A 27,896-nucleotide genomic window follows, 5' to 3' on the forward strand; every position below is an offset into this window, starting at 1 on the left:
AATTTTTGGTCTTGGTATCGGTTTTTGGCCAAGTGCATCCAAAATTTTCGGTATCGACTTCGGACCACTAATTTCATTTTGTTGCATCACTTCTAATAATGTGTTAATCATGTGCATATCCTTATTGAACATGATTATACAGCAGATTTAGTACCGCAACAATAGGCATCTGTCGGATTTGGCTGTATTGCATTCAAATTTGGATCAAATCTGATCTCAAAATAAATTTAGGCTTCATGATGTTGAAGAAAAAGTCTTCTTGAGATAACTTGCTAAATAATGTAATGTGATAATGCTCAGTAATATATGAAAATACATTTAAAATTGTTAAACCAATGCACAAACAACAAAACCGACAATCGACAACAATCAACAATCGAAATTGAGAGTTTTACATCACCGGAAAGCTGAATGATGAATCTTTGTACTGTATGGGATGTTAGGATGGGACGATATCTGGCAGAGATATAGCCATTTGAGTCTCTGGAATCTGAGGGTGCAAAAAATCAAAATATTGAGAAAAATGCTTTTGGATGGCCAAAACTAATTTTGACCCATACAATGTATTTTAGTTTTTTACAACAAATGTTCCTGTGCTACTTAAGACTGGTTTTGTGATCCAGGGTCACACATTTAATTTTTTTTCTGACAAAAGAAAACCTCACCTTTTCTGTCCAGTATCTGCTAGCTTCATCGACCCAAAACTTAGACCACATTGGAAGACGTAAAAAATGCTGGTCAAGTCTGTCTACTTTTAAAGGTCCAGTGTATCAAAATTTAGCGTCATCTAGAGGTGAGGTTGTGAATTGCAACCAATGGCTCAATCCACCCCTCGAAGTTTATCGATGGAGACAACATTTAGCTTGTCGGATTAGGGCTAATGTGGAAACAACATGGAGCATGGGGAACCGCGGTAAATGGCTCAATATAAAGTAATAAAAACATCGTTTTATTGTGATGAATTGATGAAAACTGACCCAATAAACCGGTTTCTGGATCTTGCTTCAGCACATCAGCAGACCCTGTTTCTAGAATGAGGGCTGTGAAGTAATTAGAAATTGTATCAAGCTGTGAAGCTCATGATTTCTAATGACTCTCCCTTCTCGCTCACCCTCTTAAGTTCTCTCAGTAGAATGCCATCTGTCCCCTCTTTTTCTGTCTTTTCATTTAATTACCTGTCTGTACCTTTTTTCACGTGGATGCTCGGAGCTCTGTCTTACTTTCATCTGTTTGTTTGTGATGGTCTAATAGTTTTAATCTGCTCGCTGTATTTCAGAGGTAGTGAGAGTGGCGCGTGATGGATGTCTCGCCGTGCCGTCTTTGCATGCTCTCGCAGGGCTTGCGAGATTTCTGAGGGTGTGTGAGTGTGAATATCAGCCAGGAATTTGAAGGGTTGGTTGTTTAATCTCGATGTATGTTGGCAGCCGGTTTTCAAGGATGCTTAAGTCGCCGAGCACTTCGTTTGTGTGCATTTCAGAATGTTATATTGTGAGATTTGGCAGTCTGAGAGCGGGCTTAGGACGAATTGGATCACACTTCTGTGAAATTTGGGGACGGGATTATGGGAGCACCCTGTTGTATGTGGCTGTATGTGTTGGTTATTTGTGTCAAGTACAAGTCTTTCTGCATTACTTTAAGAACCCCACTTTAAACAAATGTACTGTATTAATTTCCCCCCAATGTTTATGGTTACGGGTTAAATCATATCCGTCTAAAGAAATGATTGAACACGTAAGACAGACTCTAAAATCTTTATATTTTGTTGATGATACAAGAACAGCTGTAATAGGAGACTTTTAACCAGTATGATACGGTTCATCTTTTATTTTTAATAAATTGTATATTACTATAAGCAAAGTCCTTAAAATCACCTTATGATATGTTTGAAAGACCCGAATGGGGTTTTACATCGTTATTGTATTATTTCAGCTATCTTTGAAGCAATGTAAACCTCAGATACAAAATGTTTGGCTGATTTGTAAAATTCTCATCACTTCATCCAATTCCATTTGCTTCCTTCATCTTTAGGTTGGCTATGAAAACGCAGGCACAGTGGAGTTCCTGGTGGATAAACATGGAAAACATTACTTCATTGAGGTCAACTCCCGTCTGCAGGTGGAGCACACGGTTACCGAGGAGATCACTGAGTGAGTCTCTTTTACTCCCATTTTTTTCTCGATCACTCTTCTCTCTCTGACTCTCTCTACCTCTGTCTCAATCACTCGCTCTCTTTCTCTGTCTTTCGTGGACTGAGAGAAGGATGGTTGGATAGCTTGGGTTCATTGTGCGCATGGGTTTGGATCCAGTTTATGGATTCCGTCCTGTTCTGTAGGGCCACGCCTGCTTAGAACATATGTCCATCATCATTTTACATGATTAAGAAATCTGTTAAAATTGCAATTTTTTGTATATTATGTAATCTTTTAAAGCAGGGCTGTGTTCATAAATGTATAATTTATATAAGGTTACATTTAGAGCTGTATGGTTTTCCAGCAATTATGAAACAAATAAGATTTACACTGTAATAATTTTGCAGTTTTTACAGGATTTTTGTACAATTTCATATATTTACAAATATTTCTGCCGCAATTTTATAAAGTAAAATACCATGTTTTTTGTGTTTGACAAAAAGATGTGACAATTCAGTAAAATAAGGCAGTGAAATGATGTAAAATTACAGTGTTCTATATACAGTGTACATTTCACTATAGTACATTTTTGCCTGAAAAAAGTAATTTTGAACTCTAGAAAAAGCAATTAAAAGATATTAAAAGGATAAAATGTCTTTTTGTAGAGTCCTTGAGATTTCAAACCCTTATAAGAAATTTTTTACACAAAGCTGAGTGTTTATCAAATACATAGTTCCTCCGTGAGAACAACTGACTGTCTGACATTTAGATTCTGGGAAGATTCGTTTTTTTGTTAAATAATGAGTCAACTGAAATTTCGTTGACATTTATTAGGAAATGTTTTTGTGGCCAGATGCAATTAATCCTGCGTAACTACAGGCCGATGTTCAGAAAGCCCCATAACACTAATTAACACTCAAAATGTGTGTTGTACTCTGGCTGTTAAAATGTCAGTGTGGGGGAAAAAACATGATAATAAGTGGGAGACATCATCATCTTAAACCCCTTGAAACCTGTAAGATTCTCAGCGGGACTGTATCTCAAGATAGAAGTGGGTTTTGGAGAGTGGCATTAAGTGAATTTAATTTTTTGTAAACCTAGAGGCATTAAAAGTGAGAGGTTGAAATGTAGAAGGGAAACAAAATGGAAAAAACATTGGATTATGAAAAGCTCAATGGATTAATTAAACTTTTAGATTTTGAAGTTATGTACACATGCACACTTGGGTGAATACCGATGATTCTGACCTTTCTGGATAATTTTCGCCGTCTTAGCTACCGGTTCCAAACCAGTGAGCCCGCAGAGCGTGACTCTCTGCGCCAACCTACCAGGCCTCCATTCATTATAAATGTCCATCTCGTCGCGTGAAATTGAAGCTGTCAGATCGCAATTGGCATTGCATGGCAACCCAGCTGTGAGCGAGAGGCTTTGGAAGCACATATGACTGAAATGAACTTGATTTCCAGTCCTCCAGCCAGCAGCGGGGCTTGTTTGCCAAGACCTTCACTAGCAGCCACCTTCTGTTGCTCATACTGAGTCACTTGACACCCCACCTGCTCGGCTAACATGCTGCCCATTGCTCTGGTCTAGAATCAGGTCTTCCTGATGTAAAACTTAACCATTAATGGTATTAACTTGTAAACAATTTGGCTGTCATCAGACATTATGAATTTCAGAAAACAACAAGTGTGAAGTTGTTGAAGTTGGTCAAAGGTTAATGGGATAATTCGCACAAAATACAAATTGTGTCATTTCTCACCCTCTTGTATTTTCGAACCTGTATCACTTTCTTTTGCAGAACACATTTATATTCAAAAAACATTGTATATTTTATTTAATCAATTTAGCCAAGTTGGATATACTGTATAAAAGATATTAATTTTATATTTTGATATCTACAGTTTGTATGTATTGTAAGCTTTAGGCGAATGCTTAATAGAAGTCTGATACTTAAAATTTGTTAAAAAAAAACTACTGACAACATGCAAACAGCACATGTAATGTAACAATTTAAATGCTCAGCATAAATATAAAACAAGGTTACTTACTAAATTAGTCTTTCCATGCCATTCCTATATACCAGAACCACTTCGATCTAAAAATAATTTCCCAATTAATACGTTGTTCATTACAAAATGTGACCTTGCTTGTGAAAACACATCAAGTCCTTATTGTAAGATTTTACAGAATATTCTGTAGGATGATTTCATTATCTTCAATATTGACTGAGTAATGCCAAAATCATAAATGATATTAATGCTTTAAGTTACTCTTTGATGGTTGATATCTAATAATCAATTTAATTGAGACTTAAGCCTGGGTTTTCAGAGGTTCACAAATCGCTGAATCGAATCGGCACAAAAATAGTTTTAAATGGTTTATTAGGCTGTCTCACAGTCCAGATGGAATGAAGCAAAGGTCCGGATCTGGACCACAGTCCTCCTATTGAGGATGACTGTCCTAGGTCATACAGGTTTGAAATGACACGAGGGTGAGTAAAGGATGACAGAATTATTTTTGGCAAACTATCACTTGAGTCACTTAATTCATTCCTATTGGTTGCTTTTTAGTCAATTTTTAAAATCAGATTGGCAACACTAATTCTAAGCATGCATTAGCCATCAAAAGCTTTGAAATTTCATTTTTAGGGGAAAAATACTTTAAAATTTTGTTTACTTGTACTTATATTAGTGTCCAAACTTTCATTCTGTGGACAAAATTCCACTTGGACATTTTTCAAAATATCTGTTATTGTATTCCACAGGAGAGCGTCATAAGCAGGTTTTGAACGACATGAGGGTGAATAAATGATGAAGGAATTATTTTCTAACTGTCACCTAAAATCATTCATCATTTATTTTTTGAACATCATAAAATAATTTGTCGCGTGAACCTAAAATGTCACACCGCGTTTATACTCTATATTGGCCAAATGTTATACAATTTTAGATTACTTGCATCCATTACAATTCAGTGTTTTGATACAATGACCTTCGTCGTGCTGTGAGTTCAAATCATGAACAAACGAATCAGAGCCATTACATTAAAAAAACATGCAGCACAAAAAGCCACATGATAAACAATTGCTGACAAAATGGAAATGTGTGAAAAATATATTTACATTGTACAGTTGTTGTTATGATGATGCTAGGTAGGCAGTTATTACTAACATTACACCTCAAGCCTAATAGTGCCATTAAAGCTCATATTCTTCCATCACGCTGTCGCCATTTCGCTGCTTTAACTCTCCCAGTAGCTGTGTTCTCTGTTTTAATCGAGTGAAATCTGTGGATTTCGTTAAAGTGTGCGAATGACCAGAGTGCTTTTTTGTGTTCTTCTCTTGGTGTGAATAGGCAATGGTGCGAATATGTGTGAAAAGCAAGAGCAACAAAAAAAAATGTTCGCGTTTGTAATGACTTGTTGCTTTTGACCCTTCTTGCCAATTGCCTCTGTAATCTCTATATGTGTAGTATTGATCCTGACACGCAGAGACCATCATGTTCATGCGTGTTTTTGTATGCAGTTGGTATTTCTCCTTCCCCCAGAAACATACTCTGCTGATTTGACCTTCGCTTGGGCAGAGTAATTAAGATCAATTACGCTCTGCCACTGTCGCTCCTTGCCACTGGCAAGGTAATAAAATATGCCAGCTGCCTGTAATTACCCATCATGTTTTCATAATTTGATATCTCCGCCATCTTTTGTTCTTTCCTTCAGGTCATAAAGTCCTTAGGCTGTAATAAGACAGCCAGCCGCGGTGACTGTCATTGCATAGGGTGAGATGTTGGTGGTTAGTACTGATCTGTTTCGGTTTGATGGCAGGAGTGTTTTTCTAAATGGCATGCTCCGATCTGATTGGCTGGCTTTGTGTGAGAAAGGGTGTTTAGGCTGTTTTCGGCTTCACAATAACTAGGTTTGGGAGGATAATAGCAGGGAATCTATGAAAGACTTAAAAGGCTTCTCCGAAAGTAAACAACGTTTTACGATAGTGTCAAATGAAAATGATTGTCATTTACTCATTTGTAAAAATGTATTTTTATTTTTGGGATTTGTGAAAGTTGGTTTTCTCTTACTGTGCTTTCTTACCCAATAGTTGTTTTCTAGAGGGTCCTCAATGTTTTCCAGTCAGGTGTATGTTGTATAATTGGGAGCTTGGGTGGGTGATATGATGTTTTCTCCTAGATGCTTCCACTTCACAAAGTAGAAGAGCTTAGTGCTGAAGTGTGCTGTGCGTAAACATCGCGTGCCCTCAGCATTCATTACTGAGAGTCAGACTGCCTGTGGAAGCAGAAGACGCGTTCGTTGTGAGCGTCATTTGCTGGATTTCGGTTGCTGAGCATCATATCAAGCGTTGACAGAAAAGGTGTAAAGCATGGCAACATTGCCCTCTGGAGTGATGAACCACCATCTAACCCATCTGGCGCACTCATACATGTACACTACCGGTCAAAACTTTAGGGTAATTTAACTGAAATGATCTTAAAAACCTTTTCAAATTCAAAACCTCACTAGTGTCTTTCATTACAAGATTAAAATATAAAACAACGTTGTTTATATGGATAACAGCCAATCAGAGCCCAGAATACACTATTTAGAATTTCATGACACTTTAAAAGGTAGTTCACCCAAAATTTAAATTGCGTCATTTACTCACATGTCATTGCAAACTTGTAGGGCTGTGTACAAAAATCAATATGACGATTTAAATGTGCGTGTTATAGAATGTGGTCTATTTGTAAAACACATGCATACATATGATGTAGCCTAGAAACCGTTTTAGAAACTAGGGTGTCCGTATAAGGACTTGATCTTCTGTAAGTTTATACTGTTTCTACATTGCATTGGTTTGTGTCAGATTAACTGATTTGTTGTTGTGAATGGCAAATTTCTGCAAGTATATGTTGCTCTTAATCTGTCATATGAGAAATGTGATGATAAACTGACCCCTGTTGGGATACGTATCGCATCGTGGCGTTGTGTCAGGATTGGTATCATGAAGTTTTTGGCGATACACGGACCTACAAACTTATTTTATCTGCAGAACACACCGAAAACACATTTATAAACACAACATATTTGAAATTTTACCAATCATCTAAACATTGTAGTTTTTGAATTATTATACACAACTTTAGTCAAGTTATTGTCAAACTCTGCTGCTCTTTCTAAAAAAAGAAGTTTATACATCGTGCACTATCATTTTAATGAAAACAACATGCAGAACAGAGATGGGCAGTGAGTCTGTTCATGTGAACAGGCTAAAAAATCACACGTTTTGATATCCTACAGCTGGATGGAATAATTGTATGAAGCTATAAATAGGAATCTGTGCCCATCATACACTGTGATTCTATGTGAAATCTGTCAAAACAGGCTGCACCAAATCTGCAGACTTGCAACAATGGTCTCCTATTCCTGAAAGAAAATTGGGACAAAAATCTTAGCAAAAGTCATGTAATGAATTTCAGTTATAAAATACATCCCAGGGTGATTATCTCAAGAAGCCAAAAGTATTGGTTCATAAAATCCCAGTGTGGCTTCTTGAAATGTGCAAGATACAAAAAAATTGTGGATGTTTTTGGTCATAATTCCCAGATTCACAGTAACACAATCTTCATTAATTCCCAAATGTGGGAAACAATATAATGGCACGAGTAAGATATTGACCGATAGTGTTTGCATTTGGCTGGTGCCATGTGAACGTCAACTGCCTGAATGTTTTGTGCCAACTTTAAGTTTGTTGCTAAAGTCTAGGGCGATTTTTCTCAGTTCTGGCTTGGCTCCTTCGCTCCAGTCAGGGAATGATTCTTAATGTTATGGCATACAGTGACATTCAGTGACATTCTTAAGGGCTTCCAACATTGCGTCAACAGTTTGGGGGAGCGGCTTTCTGTTTTCAGCACGACTACTTGTGCCTGGGGACAATCCCCTCAGCTAAATTATAGATTCAAAAAGAAAATATGGGCATTAAGTTCTGTTGCCCAGATATAATCAACCATATTTTGTATGTTTTTCCCCACTCTGCCGTCTATGACATCACCGCTCACACACCAGCAGAATAGCCCCCCCATCACGCAAAAGCCTTCAAATATGTCAAAGAGTTGTTTGAGTGCTTCAGTCACTCGCTGGCTGCCCTTTTCCACCACTCACAGCTGTGGAGTTAAGCAGTGACTTTTAACACTCGTTCTGTATTAATGTTTGTTTGCCATGTATGCGAGAGAATGTTTTTTTGTGCCGGCGCATATGGCTGTGCTCTCTGGCTGACCCCGGTAATGGCTTTCTAATTACTTTGGGTTGTTGCTAAATTGCAGCTGCTCATTGGTATTGGTCCACTTTCGCAGCGAAGCGATTGGACAAGGACATTAAGGGCCTCGGAAAGACAAAGTGATCGAGGTGCCAGAGAGGGAGCGAGAAAAGGAAAGCAAGATGAATGAGGTGGATAAACCTGTCTCACCTAACAGGGGAACTGACCGGTTCATTAGTATATTGTTTTTGTGTGTTTTCCGCAAAGCGTATTGGTTCATCTTTTAATGGACAGGCGACTAATGGTACAGATCATTATGGCGTGCACACGATGCCAAAAGTTTTCAAATGAAAGTTAGCCGGGGAGAAGAATTGGTCATTTAAAGGTCAAATATTAAGTTAAGGTTAATAGCGTGGGATGACAGAAACTGATTAACTTTGAGGTGATTGGAGTTGAGCATGAGCCACCCACTCAATCCCTTCCCTTCAGCTGGGAATTTGATTCCTTTGTGGGTTTTGTATCGAATAATGGAGTGCTGTTTACTGTCAACATGATTTCAAATGTTTGTTTCATTTGCTGTTGTTTGATATCTGAACTGAGAGAACCAGACTCTGTGTAAAAAAAACTACTCCCAGTGGGTTCTTGAGAATGCTGGAGACTTGATCTGCAATGCAGCGCTGTCCAGGTGTGTTTGTGCATGTTTCCCTAGCAGCAGGCAGATCAGATCAGCGCTCTGTAAACAGCTGTGTTAAATGATGCTGTTTAAACAGTGCTGCTTGGACCCGACACCTGCACACGTTCATGACCAGAGATAAGATGGGAAGGGACGGTGTTTCCTTTTAAGGCTCTGATGGTGCTGGTGTACACTGAAAAAAAATCTGCACAGTCTGCGTGTGGACATTTCTTTAATCAGGGATAGATAAATGGTCATTGGAATCTATTGAATGTCTGAAACAATTGAGGAGAAAAAATATAAGTGTTAGAGAAAGACACTTACATTTCTGAATGAAAGCATCTTTACCGGTCAGTAACTTGTGTACTTCAGACTGAGCTGGCGGTCTGACAGTAGCCCCACTGCTCGCGGCATGCTTTGACATCATACAGTGGTCGTGAACACACGGTTTCCTGTACTAAACAACTTGGCGAGGTGTGTTCTGTGCATCCCAGCCACGAGTGCACCTTCTGAGAGAACCGTTCGCTTCTGTGGGCGGAGTTTGGCGGAGAGACGTGAACTGAAATGGTTGTCAGTCAGAATTGCTTGCATGGATGTAATTTTTCTTCAAATTCTTTTATAGTGTAGACCATAATAATCCAAACTATTTCGTTTATTCATATTTTTAGCTTATGATAGTGAATGACACTTTTTTAATGAAGTCTTTTTTGTTGTAGGGTTACAGAGTTCAGTACATTCTTTCAGCAGACGGTTAGTGGCCCAATATAGGCTTTTCGAGAAGGGAGAGGGCTCAATTTTATTTTAAGTTATATTGTATTGAAAAGCAAGACAAAATCTAATAAGCAGATTTTGACCATTCGGTTTATGCAATAGTAAAAGAACTGGCTAAATGAAAGCCAGTTCTTTTGGCCTTCGGCAAAGTTATTCATTCTTATTCGGCTGCGACCAAGAATTTTCATTTCGGTGCATCCCTAGATTTGTAACAACTTGAGGGTGAGTAACTGAAGACAGAATTGTTTTAAGTAACTAAATAAAATGTTTTGCCTGAACTGTTCCTTTAACATTGCTGCACTTCACAGATGTTAAAATTATATTGGATGCGTTACATCAGTGTTCGATTTCTTTACATTTCAGGCTTATTCAGATGCATCGGCTGGTATTAAACAGTGTGGGAGAACAAGCGTGCACACGCACACGCACTCAATCACACAACAACACACGGTGTCACTCAAGGGCTCAGTCTTGTGTTTTATGACGGACAGGGATCACTGTACTCCCACATCATATCTGCATATGCTGCTGTCTGGCTTTGGCAATTAAAATGGAATAGAGAATTAGATTGAATATATTAACATGGCTCCCCCCTACAGCGCAGCTCCCTTCACCACTGTCTGTGCCGTGCTCCAGAGCCAGCTCTGTTATGCTGTCCTCCTTTCTTTCTTTTCTTGTGTTTTTTGCTCTATCTCTCGCTGTCTGACTTTAGGCTGCTGAAACGCTCTTGTCTGGAGATTAAAGGGCTAGATGATGGCAGTTTGGGGGTAGCTTGTGTGTGAGAGTATATCTTGTAGTTTATTGTAATTTTCTGCTAGAATCCCTGAATGGGATTCTCCTTTTCAGGTTATTGTGGATATCCCGGACGAGCGCCCAATTTAATGTTACGACCAGCTCATTTCAAATCGCAACATGAGAGAGAGATCAACCAGAACGTTCAATCAATAGAATTTATTCATTTAAACATATGCCACTAATAATAATAATAATAATAATCGTAACAAACTGAAATTTAGGGATATGGGAAAACAAAGAAACCACAAGCAACTATAACAAAATTGACGCTACATGTGTAATAAAAAACATAGGTAAGAGACACTCCCGAAGAGTACTTCTCCAGAGAGTGCCCAATAACGCACAACACTGTCATATGCTAATTGATAAATTAGTTAAAGTATAAGAAAGCCAATCAGGGACTCCCACGATCAGCACCAATTGACTCAGGAGGAGGAGACTCTGGGTCGTCACAGTTTTCACCAGTGTAGTTTGATTCCAAGTGGGCCATGAGCCCAGCTTTGTTGGTCCAAAGACAATTCACCTACCCATATGCATCTTACAATTTAAATGAATGAAAAAACTATTTTTATTACTATGATTTTTTTGTACCTTTGTTTTATTTAAAGGGCCAGTGTATGAAATTTAGCGGTGAGCTTGTGAATTGCAACCAATGGCTAACCAACTCAACCTCTGTAGTACTTCAGAAGGGATGGGGGGGTGGAGACAGGGTGTTGTACACCGTAAGATGTCCTCATGTTTTCACTTTTCTGATTGAGATATAAGTATTTACGAAACGCGCTCTGTAGAGCAGTTTGTCCATTTATGGCTACTGTAGAAACAACAGGGCAAATTCCATGTAAAGGGGACCCGAGGTGTATGTAGATATAATAATGTGTTCAGAGGTGTATTGTATAAAAACCTTACATAATGAAGAGTTATGTTTTATTACCTTAGAATGAGTTATTTCTGTGTAATATTGTATTTCTGTCAAAATACTTATCCGAAAAAATGACACTTTACTATTTTAAATATAGTTTTCATATGACATTTCCAATTATGTTATTAAAGCTATTGAATATGAAATGAATCTTAAATCAGTTTTAATTAACAGTATTTATCCAAAATGACCTTCCCTGGGGATGTGGGGTCCATTAAAAGCCAGTTCAGTTCATTGTGATTCCATTAAGCTTGAACTTTGTACGCTACCTGTTTGCAGCCCTGATCCCAAAGCATTAGGCTACTGCATGTCATTTTAACAATACCACATTGATCTGCTAGTATTTACGCTGGGAAAAGAACAGACATAATCCATTAAGCTGATTTCGATGTTTCACAGGATGTAATTATTTCCGCTTGCTGCTGTTATGACCGGTGTTAGTGTGAGATTCTGTCACTATACTGCAATGTCATGAAGATGTATGCGTGCAATATTCAAAGCCTGTTTGTACCGCTGTTAAAAAATTAATGAGGCTTAGCTGTAGAACGTTTTGGCCTGTGCAAACAAATTTCTATTGCCATTGTGTATGTATGTGTACCTATATAAATATATTGCCATTTCAAAAATACAGCGAGTTTGAGTGCATTTATATTTGTCTGTCAACCAAAATGTTTCAAACGCCTTTTTGCTGGAGATGAAAAAGACAGACACTTTGTAGTCTAAATTATTAATGCGCAGCATGAAAGCAAATACTGTACAACTTCCTCTTCTCGTATTGGTTAAAAATCAGTTTCCGGACCCACAGGGGTGCATTCACAGTTTTTGTCTCGCCATCCTTTTCATGCGTGCACACACACACACACGCACAGACTCTGCAAGTTGCCTATTCATTCATCAAAAAGAGGATGAATCTTGAAGTTTTAGCCTTGAAGCTGTGGAAAGCCTTTATTTTGTCAAATTCTCACCACCTCCTTTGAAAAATGCATGAGTAATGTGAAGTAAATACCTCGTAGCACTTCCCATCCTTGCCAGCATTGATTCCAAACAAAGGCCGCAGGTTCACGATGATAATGGGATTCCATGCACCACTACGTGTGTCCTTTTCCCCATTATAGTTCGTTCTCCACCCAAGAAGAAAATTGACCCGATACACGGAGATATGAGGACAAATTGCGTGAGGAATGGGTTCAATGAATCCGTTGTGAGTAAATATATAAGGGTGATTTATATGGCTCTTAATAAATCCTACTTTACGCTGGGGAAAGTACTTATCCAATAAGATTGCAGATTCAGCCAAATGTAGCCAAGCACCCCTGGAAAAAGGTTCATTCAATTGAGCTCAGCGAGTGATTTAATTGTAAAGCTATTGAGGCCAGAGTGGCTCGGCCAATTGCCGTTGGCCATGAATCTTGTTTTCTGCATTCTGTTTTATAGCATCGCCATTTCCTTTGTGAACCGCTTGCAAGTGAGTCACTTTCACCCGCCATCCCTGTCAAGTGATTGCGGAGTTGTGGAGCGAATTGTTAGTTGTCAAGCTTGTATAATAGAAGTTATTGGAGCAAGCAGACATCTTGTGCTTTTGGCTCTCACGTCGCCAGTGTAAATGTTGACTCGACATGTTGAACCTGCCGGAATGTCAAGCAATCGAGAATGGCACGTATGTGTTTGAGTGAAGGGGAAGACCCTTCGGGGATCTGGAATCACAACAGATTCATGGATAACATGCACTTGTCTGCAGTGACATGTCAGTGTTTGTTATAATCTTCATGGACAGGGTGTGTTTTTGATGTTTAGTGAATTATTTGTAACTGATGTCTCTCTCTTTGTCTTTTCCAGCGTGGATCTGGTACACGCTCAACTGCGAGTGTGTGAAGGGCGCAGTCTGCCCGAGCTGGGCTTGAAACAGGACAAGATAAGGATCAATGGATGTGCCATTCAGTGCCGTGTGACCACTGAGGACCCAGCACGTGGCTTCCAGCCCGACACTGGAAGACTGGAGGTAGGTTATCACCCACCCATCCATCCCAGGAATCCTTTAATGTGGAGTGCTCCATTGAGACTTTCACTTGCCCTGCCAGGACGCATGGACCAAAAATGTGACAATTTAACTATACAGCCATTCCAAATGATCATTAATCAGCATTTCTACATAAATTGTTGACATTCAACAGACGCTGGAATGGAATTGCCACAAAATCAACCATAGCAGTGAATAAATCATCCAACTGGAATGTAAAAGATTGACAGTATGACAAGGCACATGAAAATTGTGAGAAATCAAGGTTATCACATAAATAATCATTTTTAAACTTTTCCTATGTACATGTAGATAAATTGAAAAATATTCAGAGCCTCTTTTCTGTTATTTTGACCTTTTTTTTTCTCTGGTTTAAATTTCTCTGCGAATAAATGCAAATTGATTAATATTATATGAATATTATAAAAAATATAATATTTTTATTTGAAATTTCGGATTAATATTGTTTGTAGTTCACAGAATAAACCAAGAATGATAATTTTACCTAAACGCATGAATGGGAAAATTCTGAAACAATTTAAATTGTTTGTATATATTTGTGTGTGCTAGAAAAAAACGTTTTATATAATTTAATATTTGATAGCACTTTAAGCAATAAATCGCTATAAAATGATGTTAATAATTGTAAATGATTAAACATTATCAAATTAACAAAATATTTTTCCAGGCTGGATGTTTTAAAGGTATATAGATTTTGTCCAGGAATGTTATTTTATCAATTGGTTTACAATCTTTTACCCATCTTTACTGATTCAGTCTTTACAAAATATGTTGGCAAACATTAAAATCCACTATTCGATTGACATAAATCAGCGAACACACAACTTATGTTTTTAGGCATTAAAACAAGAATAAAGGATAATGCATGGCACAGAACTGACACGAAAGATCAAGATATGTTTCTGTTAACTATTACCAAATTCTCTCACGCTGGCATCTGACCGCAGACTCCAAACACACAGATCCATCATCAACCTGTGGCTTTGTTTTTTTAAGCGTATGTCTGTATGGGGTGATATGGAGGAGGTGTGAAATTGTCTGATATGCTGGAGAAGGAAGCTGTTCCTCTGAGGCTAGATGGAAATGATTTGTTTGTGGATGAATAATTGAACAAATATTGATATCAGCTCTCCGCGGCCAGTGACTTAAGTTGTAAATCTGTCCAGACACCTTACGTATGTGTGTGTGATTATCTAGTTTTTAGGCACAAGGTTAACTAAGGTTCTCTGATCGCAGGCTTACAGATGTGGTGTGTGTGTGTCTATATAGAGAGGCCACTGGACCCCTGGGGCCTAAAAAGGCTGCACGATACAATCATCCAGTTATACCCACACACCGCTAACTCATTGGCTAGACACACCGATACTGGAGCGTTATCGTCCAGACCCATCCAAGTGCACTGCCTGGGACAAAACTTTGTTCTTAAATCTAGCCACAGGCTCTTGGCTATATCTAAAGAGACAGCTGGATCTCTCTGATATGCATGGTCTTCATTACCTTTATAAAACGCCCAGCTTCAAAGATTGACGTGGGCATCCTGTGATGTTGGAAGAATGTTTCCACTTAATAGGGATGTGGAGATGCGGAGTCATGCAGATGACGAGATGAAGGAGAGGGTGGGTTGCAGAGAAAGATGGAGAGAACTTAATCGAACTTTATTGCGCATAGATTCCTCTGCCTGCACGCCTGGGATATTCTATCTGCCAAAGCTCTAAAGAGGGGGAACAAGTGATTGAAATCTTATAACAGAGGAAGCGGGAAAAGCAGATGAATGGAAGATAGAAAAAGGGCAGCTTGAGTGAACAACTGATCCAGGAGAAAAGAGCTGCAACATCAAGTTGGATCTAATGGTGCATTGTGTATATCTGTTGACCAATAAATGGGCCCCACTTGTAGACAGATGGTTGAGAAAGAGGCTCAACCCGGGTCCAAAATGAAAATTCGCCAAGCGGAAAGTAAAACTGGCTTTGGCAGGAGAATTTCGAAACTATCAAGCTTAGCAGTGCCATGTAAGAACATGGCACTGGCAAAGCCAATATCATGGGTTTGATTCACAAGCACCAATTGGAGGGATAAAACAATAAAAATGGATATTTTGTTGGCAGTACAAGTGTATATACTCTTTTTGATTTTTCATTTAATCTTCTTTTATTTTTTTACCTAAAATAAAATATAGTAGAAGATATTGTTGTTATAATTTCTGAAATGAAATCAAGCAAATCAAAATATTATAAATGAATAAAATAAACAAATATAATGTTGTTATAAAATAGCTGATAAAAAGTAAATCAAAATAATAAAAATTTAAAAGTAAAATTAAATTAAATAAACGATAAGAAAATTATTATTTGTCATCATTTCATATACCATAATGTTTTACATAACTTTCCTCTTCATAAAGCAAATTTATACAATTCAGACAGATTTTAATGCCAAAAAAGAAATATTTATAAATTGTTTCTTGTATAAAGTATTTCTCAACTCAGAAAGTTAAATTGGTACCCTGAGCTGAACATTTAGTTGTCATGGGATCTAAGCTAGGCAATTAAAGTGAAGCAGAGATGGAGAAACATGCAGCAGCCGAATGTTATATTGTGTCTCATGTTTCAGCATGTCAACACGACCTCTCCTGTGATTGCGCGCAGCGGTGACTGATGTGAAAATAAGGCCGCAGGTGAATAAAAGAGACTCGTTCTCTCACTTCGTTCGCCTGCTTGGAAGTTTCTCTTCAGTCTCTGACACGTCTGATGTCGTGCTTCAGAGGTGGAGGAGGGCGGTTGGCGCGGGGGTTGGCAGGGCTCTTGTTTTGCGGCGAAAATGAGTGCGTAATGGGTGGAGTGAAGTGCTGGGATGAGAGCGTGCAGGGAAAAGGCACTGAGAGCACGTCTGCGCTTTTGTTTCTCTGGGCTAGAAAAAATACGGCTGTTGTCTGAAGGGGTCTGTCTGTAATCAAATGAGAGCCAGGGAGAGAGAGCTGAAGCATTTAGCATAACTTGACGCATCAGAGAAATCTGTTCCGTATACGGTCGATTATTATATTCCCTTTAATGCCTCAAACTACGAATAAATCACTTGAATCTCATATCTAAGATGTAGATTTCATTGAAACGTGGCAATGAAAGAATTACGAGCTGTGTGATTGTGGCAGTACTTGATCTGGCCTTTGTCGCGCGTGCGTGAGCGAGTGTTGCTTCATTATCACGTCAGCTCTTGCGGCGCGCTGAGAGAACATAATGCTGATGAGGAGGATCGAGTGATTTGCATTATCATCATCATAAACATAATTATGTTGTTGAATGTGCTGATGGTAAATACTGCTGTGGTGGAAATGGGAGTCCATAATTCAGGAGATGAAGAACAGCATCGCTCGCTCTGTTTGCTTTCTCCTTTGATAAATGGAATTTAGATGTGCAGAAGAAGCTGTCTTTTTTAAATGCTGGTCATTTTTAATTCTCACTTTTTGGAATAGAATCCATTATATGGATGAGAAAGCCTTGTTTTTTTATCTTGTTTTTGCATCGTAACAATTGGTTAGTGAAAGGAAGTGCTCACTGTAACTAACCAGAAAATGTTAGTTGAAAATGTGTGTGTGACTATAAATGATAATTAGCTGCAAGTTATATTTTGAGGTACAGTACTCAGTATTTCATGTATAATACTTATTTTATAGTTATTATTGCAGACAGAAATATACTGGAAATTGGTTTCCCAAACATGGATTTTAGTCTTTGACATGACCATACTCAAGAATAATTTTCATATCTGTAATATTAACTTTCACCGAATGCTTTTCTGAGAATTATTATACGTAGAAAACTGTAAATCACGAAAGAAAAATCCAACCCTGTTATTAAAATGTGTTTGTAAATTGTATCAATCAAACTCAACTATTCAGTGCCATACTGTAATTTAAATTTACTCAGATTCTATACAAATTGTAATTTTTAAGGCTTGTTGTTTCATTATTTTCATTGTTGCAAGTGGGGCAAGCAATTTTAAAACTACCAAGGTTTTATTTTAAGTAAACCTCATATTACAAAAGCATGCCGCTAATACTTTTCAAAAACATTACAGGAAACCAGAGTGTACCTATTTGAGAAAAGTGCAGATTGCAAATGCTCTGTTTATATAAACTAATGCTTTGCTTTTTATTTCCTCTCTTAATGGCCTCAGACTGACTTCAGGGTAATATTACTGTACTGTATAATGTCGCTCTTAAGGCCGCTCGCCAAGAGTAAAACACGACCTGCTTTTAAAAGGTCACATAGTCATCTGGACACGGTTTTAAGAGGCCTCCAATTAAAGAAAACAAATGAAAAAACATTCTGGGACACTTCATGCCAGGCTAGGTCTGTATAAAGCATATGTCCATCTGTGACTCTGCAGGCATTTCTGGTTCAGATCTCCATGACCGAGGGCCTTTCATCTTTCATTCTCATAGCCAATAACACACACAGCATCCTGCGAAAGAGCCATCTCTCGTCTTCCATTAGTAGAGAGGGAAGGATTATATTGTTTTCTCCTCCAGTTGGCCGGTGCGAGACTTGTCTCCTGACGTTCACGTGACATTCTCCTCTTTTGTAGATTGTAACTGATGACCGTGCGTTTCTTCACTCAGAACGCAATATGATGCAGATGCTTGCGTTTCATTGCCAGAGCCCCATCGGAGTCCATTATGTGTCGCTTTATTCAGAAAAGCAAGATCTCCGCATGATTCCAAACAATGCGGCTCCGTCACAAAATTGCCAGGCTGTCATTTTCACATGCGACCGGAGAGGGCTGGGGACTTGGTGTTACTGCTGCGGTTGCATCGGTATTCTGAAAACAGCTGCGGCGTCGCAGGCCATTTACAAACATTATTGGAGAGGTGGCAGAAGTCCCTCAGGAACTACAGCATGTGGAGTGGAGTGTAGGCGCGCTTGAGATGCTCTTTGTCACTCCCTGATGTTCATAGACTGAGTGTGCCACAGGCCTGCTTCTGGTGTGTCTGATGTACGACTGAGCTAGTTGTTGTAAATTGGATGATACGTTGGGTCAATTACATTTTCTTGCTTGCTCATAATTTTTTGGTTTATTATGTAACGCTGTAAAAAGTGATTCTGTGTCATAGTAGATTTCATGAAATTGAGTAAATTTTACTTGATACAATCGTATTCTTGTTTTTTAACCAAAATGTAAGTTAAAATGATAGACAATATCTCTGAATACTAAATGATAAATTTAAGTTGAATTCACTCAATAATTTGGGCATGTTCAACCCACTTAAACTTGTATAAAGGATCTCTACTTAAAGATTTTATGTGTCCCAACACAAAATAATTCCGACCCTTCATTAGAATACGCAGGCGTGGTTGCCCACATTCGCTTAAAGTCTCAGTTTTTGTCCATTTACACTGAAACGCAACCCTGGAGTTTTAATACTAAAACGGAGTCTAAGGCCACTTTTACACGATGAAAAACTGAAAAGGTTTTCTTTTGCGTTTTAGAAAAATTTCATATACACACGACAACGTTATCAAAACAATCCGCGTTTACACAGATCCGCAAAAATGACACAAACACTGTATTGCGCATGCAACGCCAGTAGTTGACGACGTCACATTTTGACGATTGATTGACAGTTTTTGGAAGGCGAACCATAAAATACAGAGCGCTGCATTTTTCCTCATTCATAGTGAAGAGAAACGTGCGCACATATACATACAAACAAACAAACAAACAAACAAGATGGCGAAGCTTGGACATTCAAAAGTTTTCTTTCCATCTACTCGTCCTCCGGGTCTGATCCAAAAGCGCTGTTTAAAAACCCTTCGTAGTCGTGAATGAGTGTTAAGATTTTGATGGTGGTTATAGCACTGGTGTAGTAAATCTACACTTTGCTGGAGAAGCGTTAACAAACTATTGCGCAGCACAAAAAACCCATGTAATCCGCCATTGTTGTATTTGTTTCTTTGTGTTTGGGTGTACATGCGCATACCACAACCCCACACCTTATACGCATGCACACGATGTTGTTTTCTCATTCTTATGTACTTCGGGGTTTACACGGAAGCGAGAAAGCCGTAGTTTTCAAAAAACTTGCACTTTTAACTTTGTTAAAAGTTTGCGTTATCAGTCCCCTAAAACGCAGTTTCCGTGTAAACGGACAGGCAAATCGCATGAATTGTTTTGTGCTTTCAGTTGAAAACGGTCTTGTGTAAACGGCCCCTAAAGCATTTACAAAAGTCTCAGTTTAAGGGGGTCGAAAACTCCGGAGTAGTGTAAACGCCAGGCATAAACGTAGCAAAAAGCCTGTATTTTTATATCAAACGGAGTAGTTTAAACGCCACCTCAGTGAACAGTAATTGTCTGAGACAACTCTCAGCTTACTTGTACATTTATTAATGTTTACAAATACGATGTACATCATATTTGTAAACAATAATAAATGTTAAACTGAAGTTTTAAAAAAATCGAGAAGAAATACAAATTTGAGCATTGGAGTTAACTTGATCTTTTTAATGTTTATCATGTGACTTGCTTGAATCATTTAGGTTATTTTACTTGCAATATTCCATGAATAAATCATTAAAGATAAGCTTTAAGGTACTTTGAAAAAATATGGTAACACTATTTTTAATTGAAATTTTTTAAGTGTAACACTGGTTGGAGATTATTGCTGTGGTTGGTTCGCATGTTTTGCAAGGAGGATCAGGAGTTGTTGTTGCGGTTAATTCAGGGTTTGACCTGCACAACCATTCTGACCTAATACATATTTTTTAGCCCTTTAAAACATACTTTAGTTTTGTGAGCAAAACTGATTGTTGTTGATTTATTGAAGACCGTAGAGGAATTCTTAACGTTCATGAGACTGAAAATGTTTGCAAAGAGATTTCTGTAGACCACAGGCTAAAGAATACTGGCACAGTGTTTAATGTTCTAAAACCCTCAATACCAACAGCATTCATTTGAGCCGAATATCTGAGGGGGTGTAATGATTTGATGCTTTTCATGCTTCCTGAGGGCATCTCGCAATTATTGCAGAAGTCATAGTATTTAAAAGTACATATTATACAGTGGAATCTGAATCCCTCTTTGAAAATTTCCCTCTATGCATTCAGTTAGTAATAAAATGCCAAATTTTCAATAGCTTTAATGGCAGCATACACTTTGTACAAAACCTGATGATTCATGTTATCCCTGCATGAACTGAGTGTGCAAAGCAGTGGCCAGCAACTGCACAATATTGCTACTTGAAAGAACAGTTTTGATTGAACAATCCTGTACAACTTTCAGTTCAATAAATAGAGATCAAACCATCATGGCTTTTTTTAACCATCATGGCTTTTGTAAAACTGTCACGACCTTGTTGGAGTGTCAACCACATGCTGGCGCTGGAAAATGTATTAGTTATTAAAGCGGTAGTTCACCCAAATATAAAAATTCTGTAATCATTTACTCGCCCTTTAGCCATTTCACACCTGTATGACCGTCTCCTGCCAAACACAAAAGATATTTTGAAAAATGTTGGTAACCGTACAGCGGTGGTACCCATTGACTTGTACACTGAAAAAATTTACTTGTAGAATTTACTTTGCTACTATATTCTGGTTAGTAAGCTGTACTTTAATTCAAGTATATTCTGGTTAGTAAGCTGTACTTTAATTCAAGTAAATTCTACTTATTAAATACATTAAGTAACATTTACTTAACATCATTAAGTAACATTTACTTGATATTTTAACAAAAAGTAAACAAAAGAAATTACGCTGAACAAAAGCATGTCTAACTCAAACTTCACAGATCACTTACTTTCATATTGAAAAATGTAAGTAAATGACAATTTAGATTTTTGGGTTGAACTATTACTGTAATATCACGGTTATTGTCAAATGCCATTAAATTGAGTCTTCCCTACTTTTGAGCATAAAATATTTTGGGCTGCAGTAAAACCATGTTGGAACCAATGAGTCAGAAATCCAGATAATGCCAAAAGGTAGTCCCAGGGAATGAGCTTCGTGTTCGAGAAGAACGACTATCTGCCCAGTGTGTACCACACAGCCCAACCCCTACGAGACAAATTGACTTATCTTAAGTAGTTAGAATGTGCCACATTCTCAAAAATACGTTTATAAATTCATCTAATTAAGATTCTCAAAAGTCTTTAAACCGTCCTGCAGGACATCCCTTTTAGCGTTGCGACTGACACCATGAGTGGTTGTCTTGGAGAAAAGATCTGCTCTTTCTTTTGAGTTTCTCCCCTTTTGCTCTCATCAGCAGTAAATAGTTCATGCGGCATTAAAGCCCCTAAAGGTCTGGGAGGACATCATCCCACACACCTAATGCTCACAAAAAGTGAAATGTCATAGAAATGTCAGACCTCAGGCTCATACAAAGCACATTGATTTGCACTCATAAGCTACACAAATATATTTCTAATAGAAAAGACAGCGTTTGCAGACGGGTGTGCTGGTTAGCCTGCAGCAGTTCTCTGCCTCTTGATGCCTGTGAGACTTGTTAATTATACTAGCTTGACCTCCAACACAGCACTCACACCCTTGAGTTTTCTCAAACAATCGCTTCTTAGTACTCACTGTCTTTAATGTCTGTTGGTTCTTCCCGTCCATACCAATGGACGAGAAGTGGAAATAGAAAGAAACTGCTGACTTCTCCTGTGAATATCGATGGGTTTGAAATTTACGCCCTTAGTTTTATACTGGACACGGCTGCTGTATAAAAACATGTGGTGTTCTATGATGATTTGTGATCGGCGGGGTTATTTTTATTATGAGGTATAAACGATTTGGAGCTCAACAGTAGCTTGGGGCCAGTGGAAACATTTGGGACCAGTTGACTGAACTTGCGAAGTGTTAGTGAATCTAATGTTTATTACATATCTTTTTGGTGTTGCTAACTTTTTTGTTTATCCGAATGTTGAGGAGGTTTTGTCTGAATTGCAAGAATGATTTGTGTCACTTGGGAAGCATATGTCAGATTTACCATATGCCATTATTTTCCAAAGGTGGATTAATGATTTGTGGCTGTCGTGGTATTTTAATTAAAGCTGTTTAATGTCACAATTAAATCAATACTGACATTTCTTTTGGAATATTGCAGAGTTTATTATTGTTTATTATTATTAGCCCTTATAATGTTATCCTCCTCCTGTCCAAACCGCATATTTTGAAAAATCCAGCACCCATTGGTGGAACCTCAAAGGGACAGTTCACCCAAAAATAAAATGTACTCACCCTTGAGTTGTTTCAAATCTGTTGATGTTTTGATGAACACAGGTAAAGAACCAAACAGTTGGTTACCACAGTAGGAAAATGACAAGATTAGATTAGATTCAACTTTATTGTCATTACACATATACAAGTACAGTGTAACGAAATGTAGTGACAATGGTAGTCAAATGAGAACTGTTTGCTTTCCTACATTCTTCAAAATATCTTATTTTGTGTTTAACAGAACAAAGAAAATTATAAAGCAATTTGACCTTATTTGGTTTAGTTACAAGCATTCTTCCAAATATCTTTCTCTGTGTTCATCAGAACACAATTTCTATAGATTTGGAACAAGTTGAGGGTGAATAAATGTCAGAATTTTCATTCTTGGGTGAACCATTGCTTTAAAGCAGACAATTTGTTGCTTTTTTACAATGGAATTGAAATTCTAGCATTGAAGTTTGGCCTTGTAAACGTTATTATTGTGATTATGCATTGTGTGCATAAATCAATCTTTATATCATAAAATGAAAAGGTTTTAACATTCATTTAGTTCATGAGTGATGTAATCCTGCTGTGAGGACTACCGCTATTACAGGTGTTCAGGTATATACAGTATGTGGTCGATATGCTGCGCTCCATCCTCTGACAACATTGAAAGCTGTGTTTATCTCAGTATGATTGACTGATAGGGTTATTTTTAACACTTATTGACAACATGTGAAAGGACATATTATCCCAAGTTATCAATTTTCTTGGCTGGGGTTCCTGCTTTTTAAAGGTGAACATCACACAGGTGGAATGGGAAATTTAACTTCCACAGGGTCACACTTTTCTTTTTGCTAAACTTTTTTTGGACTAATATGAGAGACTTTGATCATCCAAGAACAGAATAAGGAGTGAATGTAATTTGTCTAATTTACATTTTTTGTAAAGCTTTAAATATGAAATCCCTCATTGTTATTCCATAAATTACCTTTTTCTTGCAGTCTTTTAGACTGCTGTGCTCTCTATTGATCATAAATTCAGTCTCTCTTATTAGTCTTGAGTATTTCTGAGCATCCTCTAAATGTATTTTTAAGTACAAGTGAATCTCGTCTGCTGTCTTCTCGAAAGCTTCTTAAAATTCGCTGTACGTCTTCATCTGTTTCCCTGTATAGTCCGGAGCATCTCTGCAGATTACCTTGGCTGGGCCGCCTGTCATACAGCGGATATGTTGTATCCTCGGGTAATGCATTTTGTGGAGACCTCCATTTTGGTGGTTCCAGCGTGCCGTATCCCCCTTGAAACAGTATATTTCAGTCTGGCCCCTGAAATGAAATTGAAAATGTTCCATTTACAGAATTGTGTGGAAATGAACATCTTTCTCTACGTCTCCCCTGCTTTCCTGGCAGGAGGCCCAATAGACCGAGCTGGACTTTAACTGTGATTGGCATTTTATTCCTGATAAGATATGCTCTGAAATCACGGTCCATTTGTGGTGGTAATGAAATCTATCTTTCTGCCACATTCCGAGGTTTCTCTGTGGTTTTTACTTGACTCTCTCCTCCATCTTACTTTTTCTTATACCGTCATGTTTTTGTCTTTTTCTTTCTATTACTCATTTCTATCACCTCTTCTTGTTTCGGTGCTGGCTGCCCTTTCTAATTTTCAATTTCGTTTTGTGCTCTTTCTCTATCTTGTCTGGTGTTTTCTCTTTGAGCCATTTCTTTTTTCCTTTTCACCCTCTTTCCATCCTGTTGTTTTTTTCTCCTGCTGATTGTAGCTTTTGTGTTTTAGAGAAGTGTCTGCATAGCTTTGTTTCAGTATTTGCAATTTTACATATTCTTGACTGCTGGATTTACTTCTGTTTTCTATTCCCATGTGTATTGTAGTTCTGCCTGGATGTTAAATACTGTTTTTATGAGGGAAGCTGCAGGGTAATATTGGCTGAATGGCACACAGAATTCGGACATGCACTGAATTTATATGACATTTTTAACCTTCTTCAGTCTTCTCTGGTTTACAGGTTTCTCAAAGCTCTCTCACACAAATATGCTTTGTGTTCTTACTATTAGTGCAAAACTGCAAAACTGCTGTGCCACAAATATAGTCAATCAAAAGCTGATTTATGTGATGACATCCTTCCGCTTACATCTCTGCCAGGTCTGTTACATCCGGTGCCATTGGGAACAATGGCGTTTCGCTTCAGGATGCACATAGGGTAACGATAAACAACGTGAGTCTAATTATTCAAACTCTTCCCCATACGTCGACAAAAAGAAGCAGTTCAGGCCATCCCTTTCAAGGTACATCAACAAATATGAAAAACAGCAAAGTGAATTTTTGCACTTACAAGAGGCATGATCACAGAGGCACTTAACAATGCTCACCTGCAATACTGTTGCTTTGACGAAATGTGAACATTTTCTTACTTAACACGTCGTTATCACATTGTGAAAAATGCCCTTCGTGCTATCAGAGTGATTTAAGTGGAAGCACGTCTTTGTCCCATGTGCATATACCCTATTAGCAACTGCAAAGCACCAACAACCACTCAAAAAAAGTTAAACAACTGCATAGCAACACCTTGGCAACCACTTCGTCACCTTTCCGCAAGGTTTACTTCCACCACTCACGCTTTTATTAAATGTAAAAATGCGATTTTCCCACTTGACATCAATTTTTCAGAAGGTGTTAGAGAAGCTATGTGAGTTGGGTGTGCAACGTATGCAAACATGTACTTTCATCACAGCATCGGAGTATGCGCACGTACAGATACGGGTTCTGCATCCACATTGTTCTTGGTCGGTCTTTATTTCCTGACGTCTGTAGATGTACTCATTGTGCTGCTAAGGATCTGCTGGCACTCCTGTAGATCCCTGTACCATGTGACGGAGTGATAATAGAGCAGAGAAGGAGCAGTGTCTTCCCATGTTGCTGTAATTGCTCGGTGGCAGCCACAGCTGGTTTGGGTTGTTGCCGAACTGTGACAGCTTGGGAGAATCAGGGGCTGGTTTTTGTTGTGGATGCAGATCTTAGATGTTTGTTTGGGAGTGTGTGTGTGTCTGTGTCTGTGACACAGTTAAACATAACACACTGAAAAAGCCCATTCACAGCTGAACAATCATGCATGTAAACAAAGAGCACAAAGCGTATTCTTATTGTCTGATTAAAGTAATCATCACAGATTGTCTGCAGATCTTTAAGGAGCATTAAAATTTATTTGAATGTGTTAAATTCACAAAAGTGTAAAGCCTTTTAAATCTATTAAATGGAATACGGGAAAGTCTTTGAGTGTTGTATAATGAGGTCTTAATTTTGCTGAAGACATTTCTATTGAGGTGTGTACTTTTTACAACTGGCATTGAAACAACTTCATGTCCTTTGCTGTATGTGGGGATCCACATCCTTATCCTCACACACAATAGCAGAAATCACAGCAAATTTTTTTTTTAAATACTTTGCCGTTCTTTATGACATCAAATCCAGCTTATCCTTTGGCTTGTGTGAAAAATGGAGCCCTGGTGTTTGAAGAGGAGCAGCCTTCCCCAGCACTGTGTGAAACCACTCGGAGCAAATGCTCTTCACACGTACCTAAGAGGCCCTGGAGGTCGCGACCCTTTCAGTGCTCTGTGCTGCCTTACACCAGAGAGCCCGGGAGCGCTTACAGATGAGGCCGACAAGATCTTGTGATGTTTTTTTCAGTTGAAGTACTGATGTGTTTCTTCTTGGCCCCCAGTTGAGGGAAAGCGGCTAGTGAGATGGACAGAACACTGGTTGCAACAGAGCGTTAAACCGATTTTGTATGGTTCTCATCGGAGTTCACGGTGTTGTAAAAATGGCTGGAGGGAAAGGCAGATCTTTCGCTTGTGTACTGTAAGGAGAGGCCCTGTCCCTCAAGTAGTGATGTCGTGCATTAACCTTTTTATATTGAGCGTTTAATGTTCCATTCTCTTTATTTTTCCTTTTCTGTGGAGAAATATTTTTATGTGCGATTTCATTGTTTTCTGTTGAAAGTGTAGTTAACACAGTATTGTAAAAAAATTATCATATCATTCTGAAACTTCTGAAAAACGTCCAAATTCAAACATTTTCAGGAAATGTAAAAAAACAATACTTTTTTAAGTGAATAAATACTGTTTTCAAAGTTGGCAAGTATTTTTGGTAGCACTTTACAATAAGGTGCAGTCAAAAATAACTCTAGACCCACACTATCGTCGGAGGTGGGTAAAGTATTCAAACATTGCGCACAACTGCATACATCCACTAATCATGTACATCCAAACACGTGCATAATGACAACACAAAAGAACGAAGTCTAATAATTGTTTTTGTTATTTACTCTTATTATTTTTCTTGTTGTAATACATAAATCAGGATCTCAAAAAATCGTCAAATTTCATCAAACTGATCTGAGTGCTGATGGATGTCCTCTCTGTGCAAAAGGCTGATGGCTTTTTTTGCATGGTTTTATTTTTAATTTAACTAATATTTTAAGGTTTATTACACTTATTGTTTTTGGAAATCATCTTGCGACCCCCACCCTCGTGGCTGTAATGATTTATGGCAAAAATATTTGAAGGACAGCAGCTATATAAAGTCTTTATTCCATGCCTTATTGAATTGGCAAATTGAACCTTAAAATAATTGGATCATAGAGATTTAAGGGGGCCACATATAGGAGTACAGCATAGCAGTTGCAGATCTTTTACCCCTCCAGGCTGCCATACCGCAATTTGTGGTTGGCTTGTATTGGAATGCCGGGCAGACTGTGGGACAGAGATGGGCCGGGTCAAATCTAGCGGAATGGAGATGCTAACATAGACTCCGGGTAAACAGATCTGAAGCTGCTGGGGAAACAGGGGGAGGTGATGTGACCTACTTAGCAGCGAAGGGATGCTGTACAAACACGAGGGAAAGAGGAGGTGGGCAAGATTGGCAAGTGGGCATTTTGAATATGTACAGTCGCTGTAACTCGCACGGCAAATTTTACCCTGTTTATTTGCACGTCTGCACATGTCCCATGATGCTTCAGATCACGTTGCCGTCGATCTGTAGTGATATGTTTGTGTGTGTGTGTTTGTTTATATATATATTTGTGTGTGATGAATGATGAACAGAAGCCTGCAGCATTAACGT

The 27,896-nt window shown here is 38.3% G+C and overlaps 1 protein-coding gene across 1 annotated transcript in view; it reads left to right on the plus strand.

Moving 5' to 3' along the window:
* The window catches only part of pcxa (pyruvate carboxylase a), a 93,082-nt gene that overhangs the window by 14,315 nt on the left and 50,871 nt on the right, over positions 1-27,896 (plus strand). Inside the window, exons 8-9 of the mRNA XM_079487100.1 lie at positions 2,029-2,147; positions 13,368-13,530. Of these exons, the coding sequence (XP_079343226.1) occupies positions 2,029-2,147; positions 13,368-13,530 (282 nt within the window). The remainder of the gene's footprint in view (positions 1-2,028; positions 2,148-13,367; positions 13,531-27,896) is intronic.

This window comes from Barbatula barbatula, assembly GCF_947034865.1.
Source record: "Barbatula barbatula genome assembly, chromosome: 22".
Classification (NCBI taxonomy): Eukaryota; Metazoa; Chordata; class Actinopteri; order Cypriniformes; family Nemacheilidae; genus Barbatula; species Barbatula barbatula.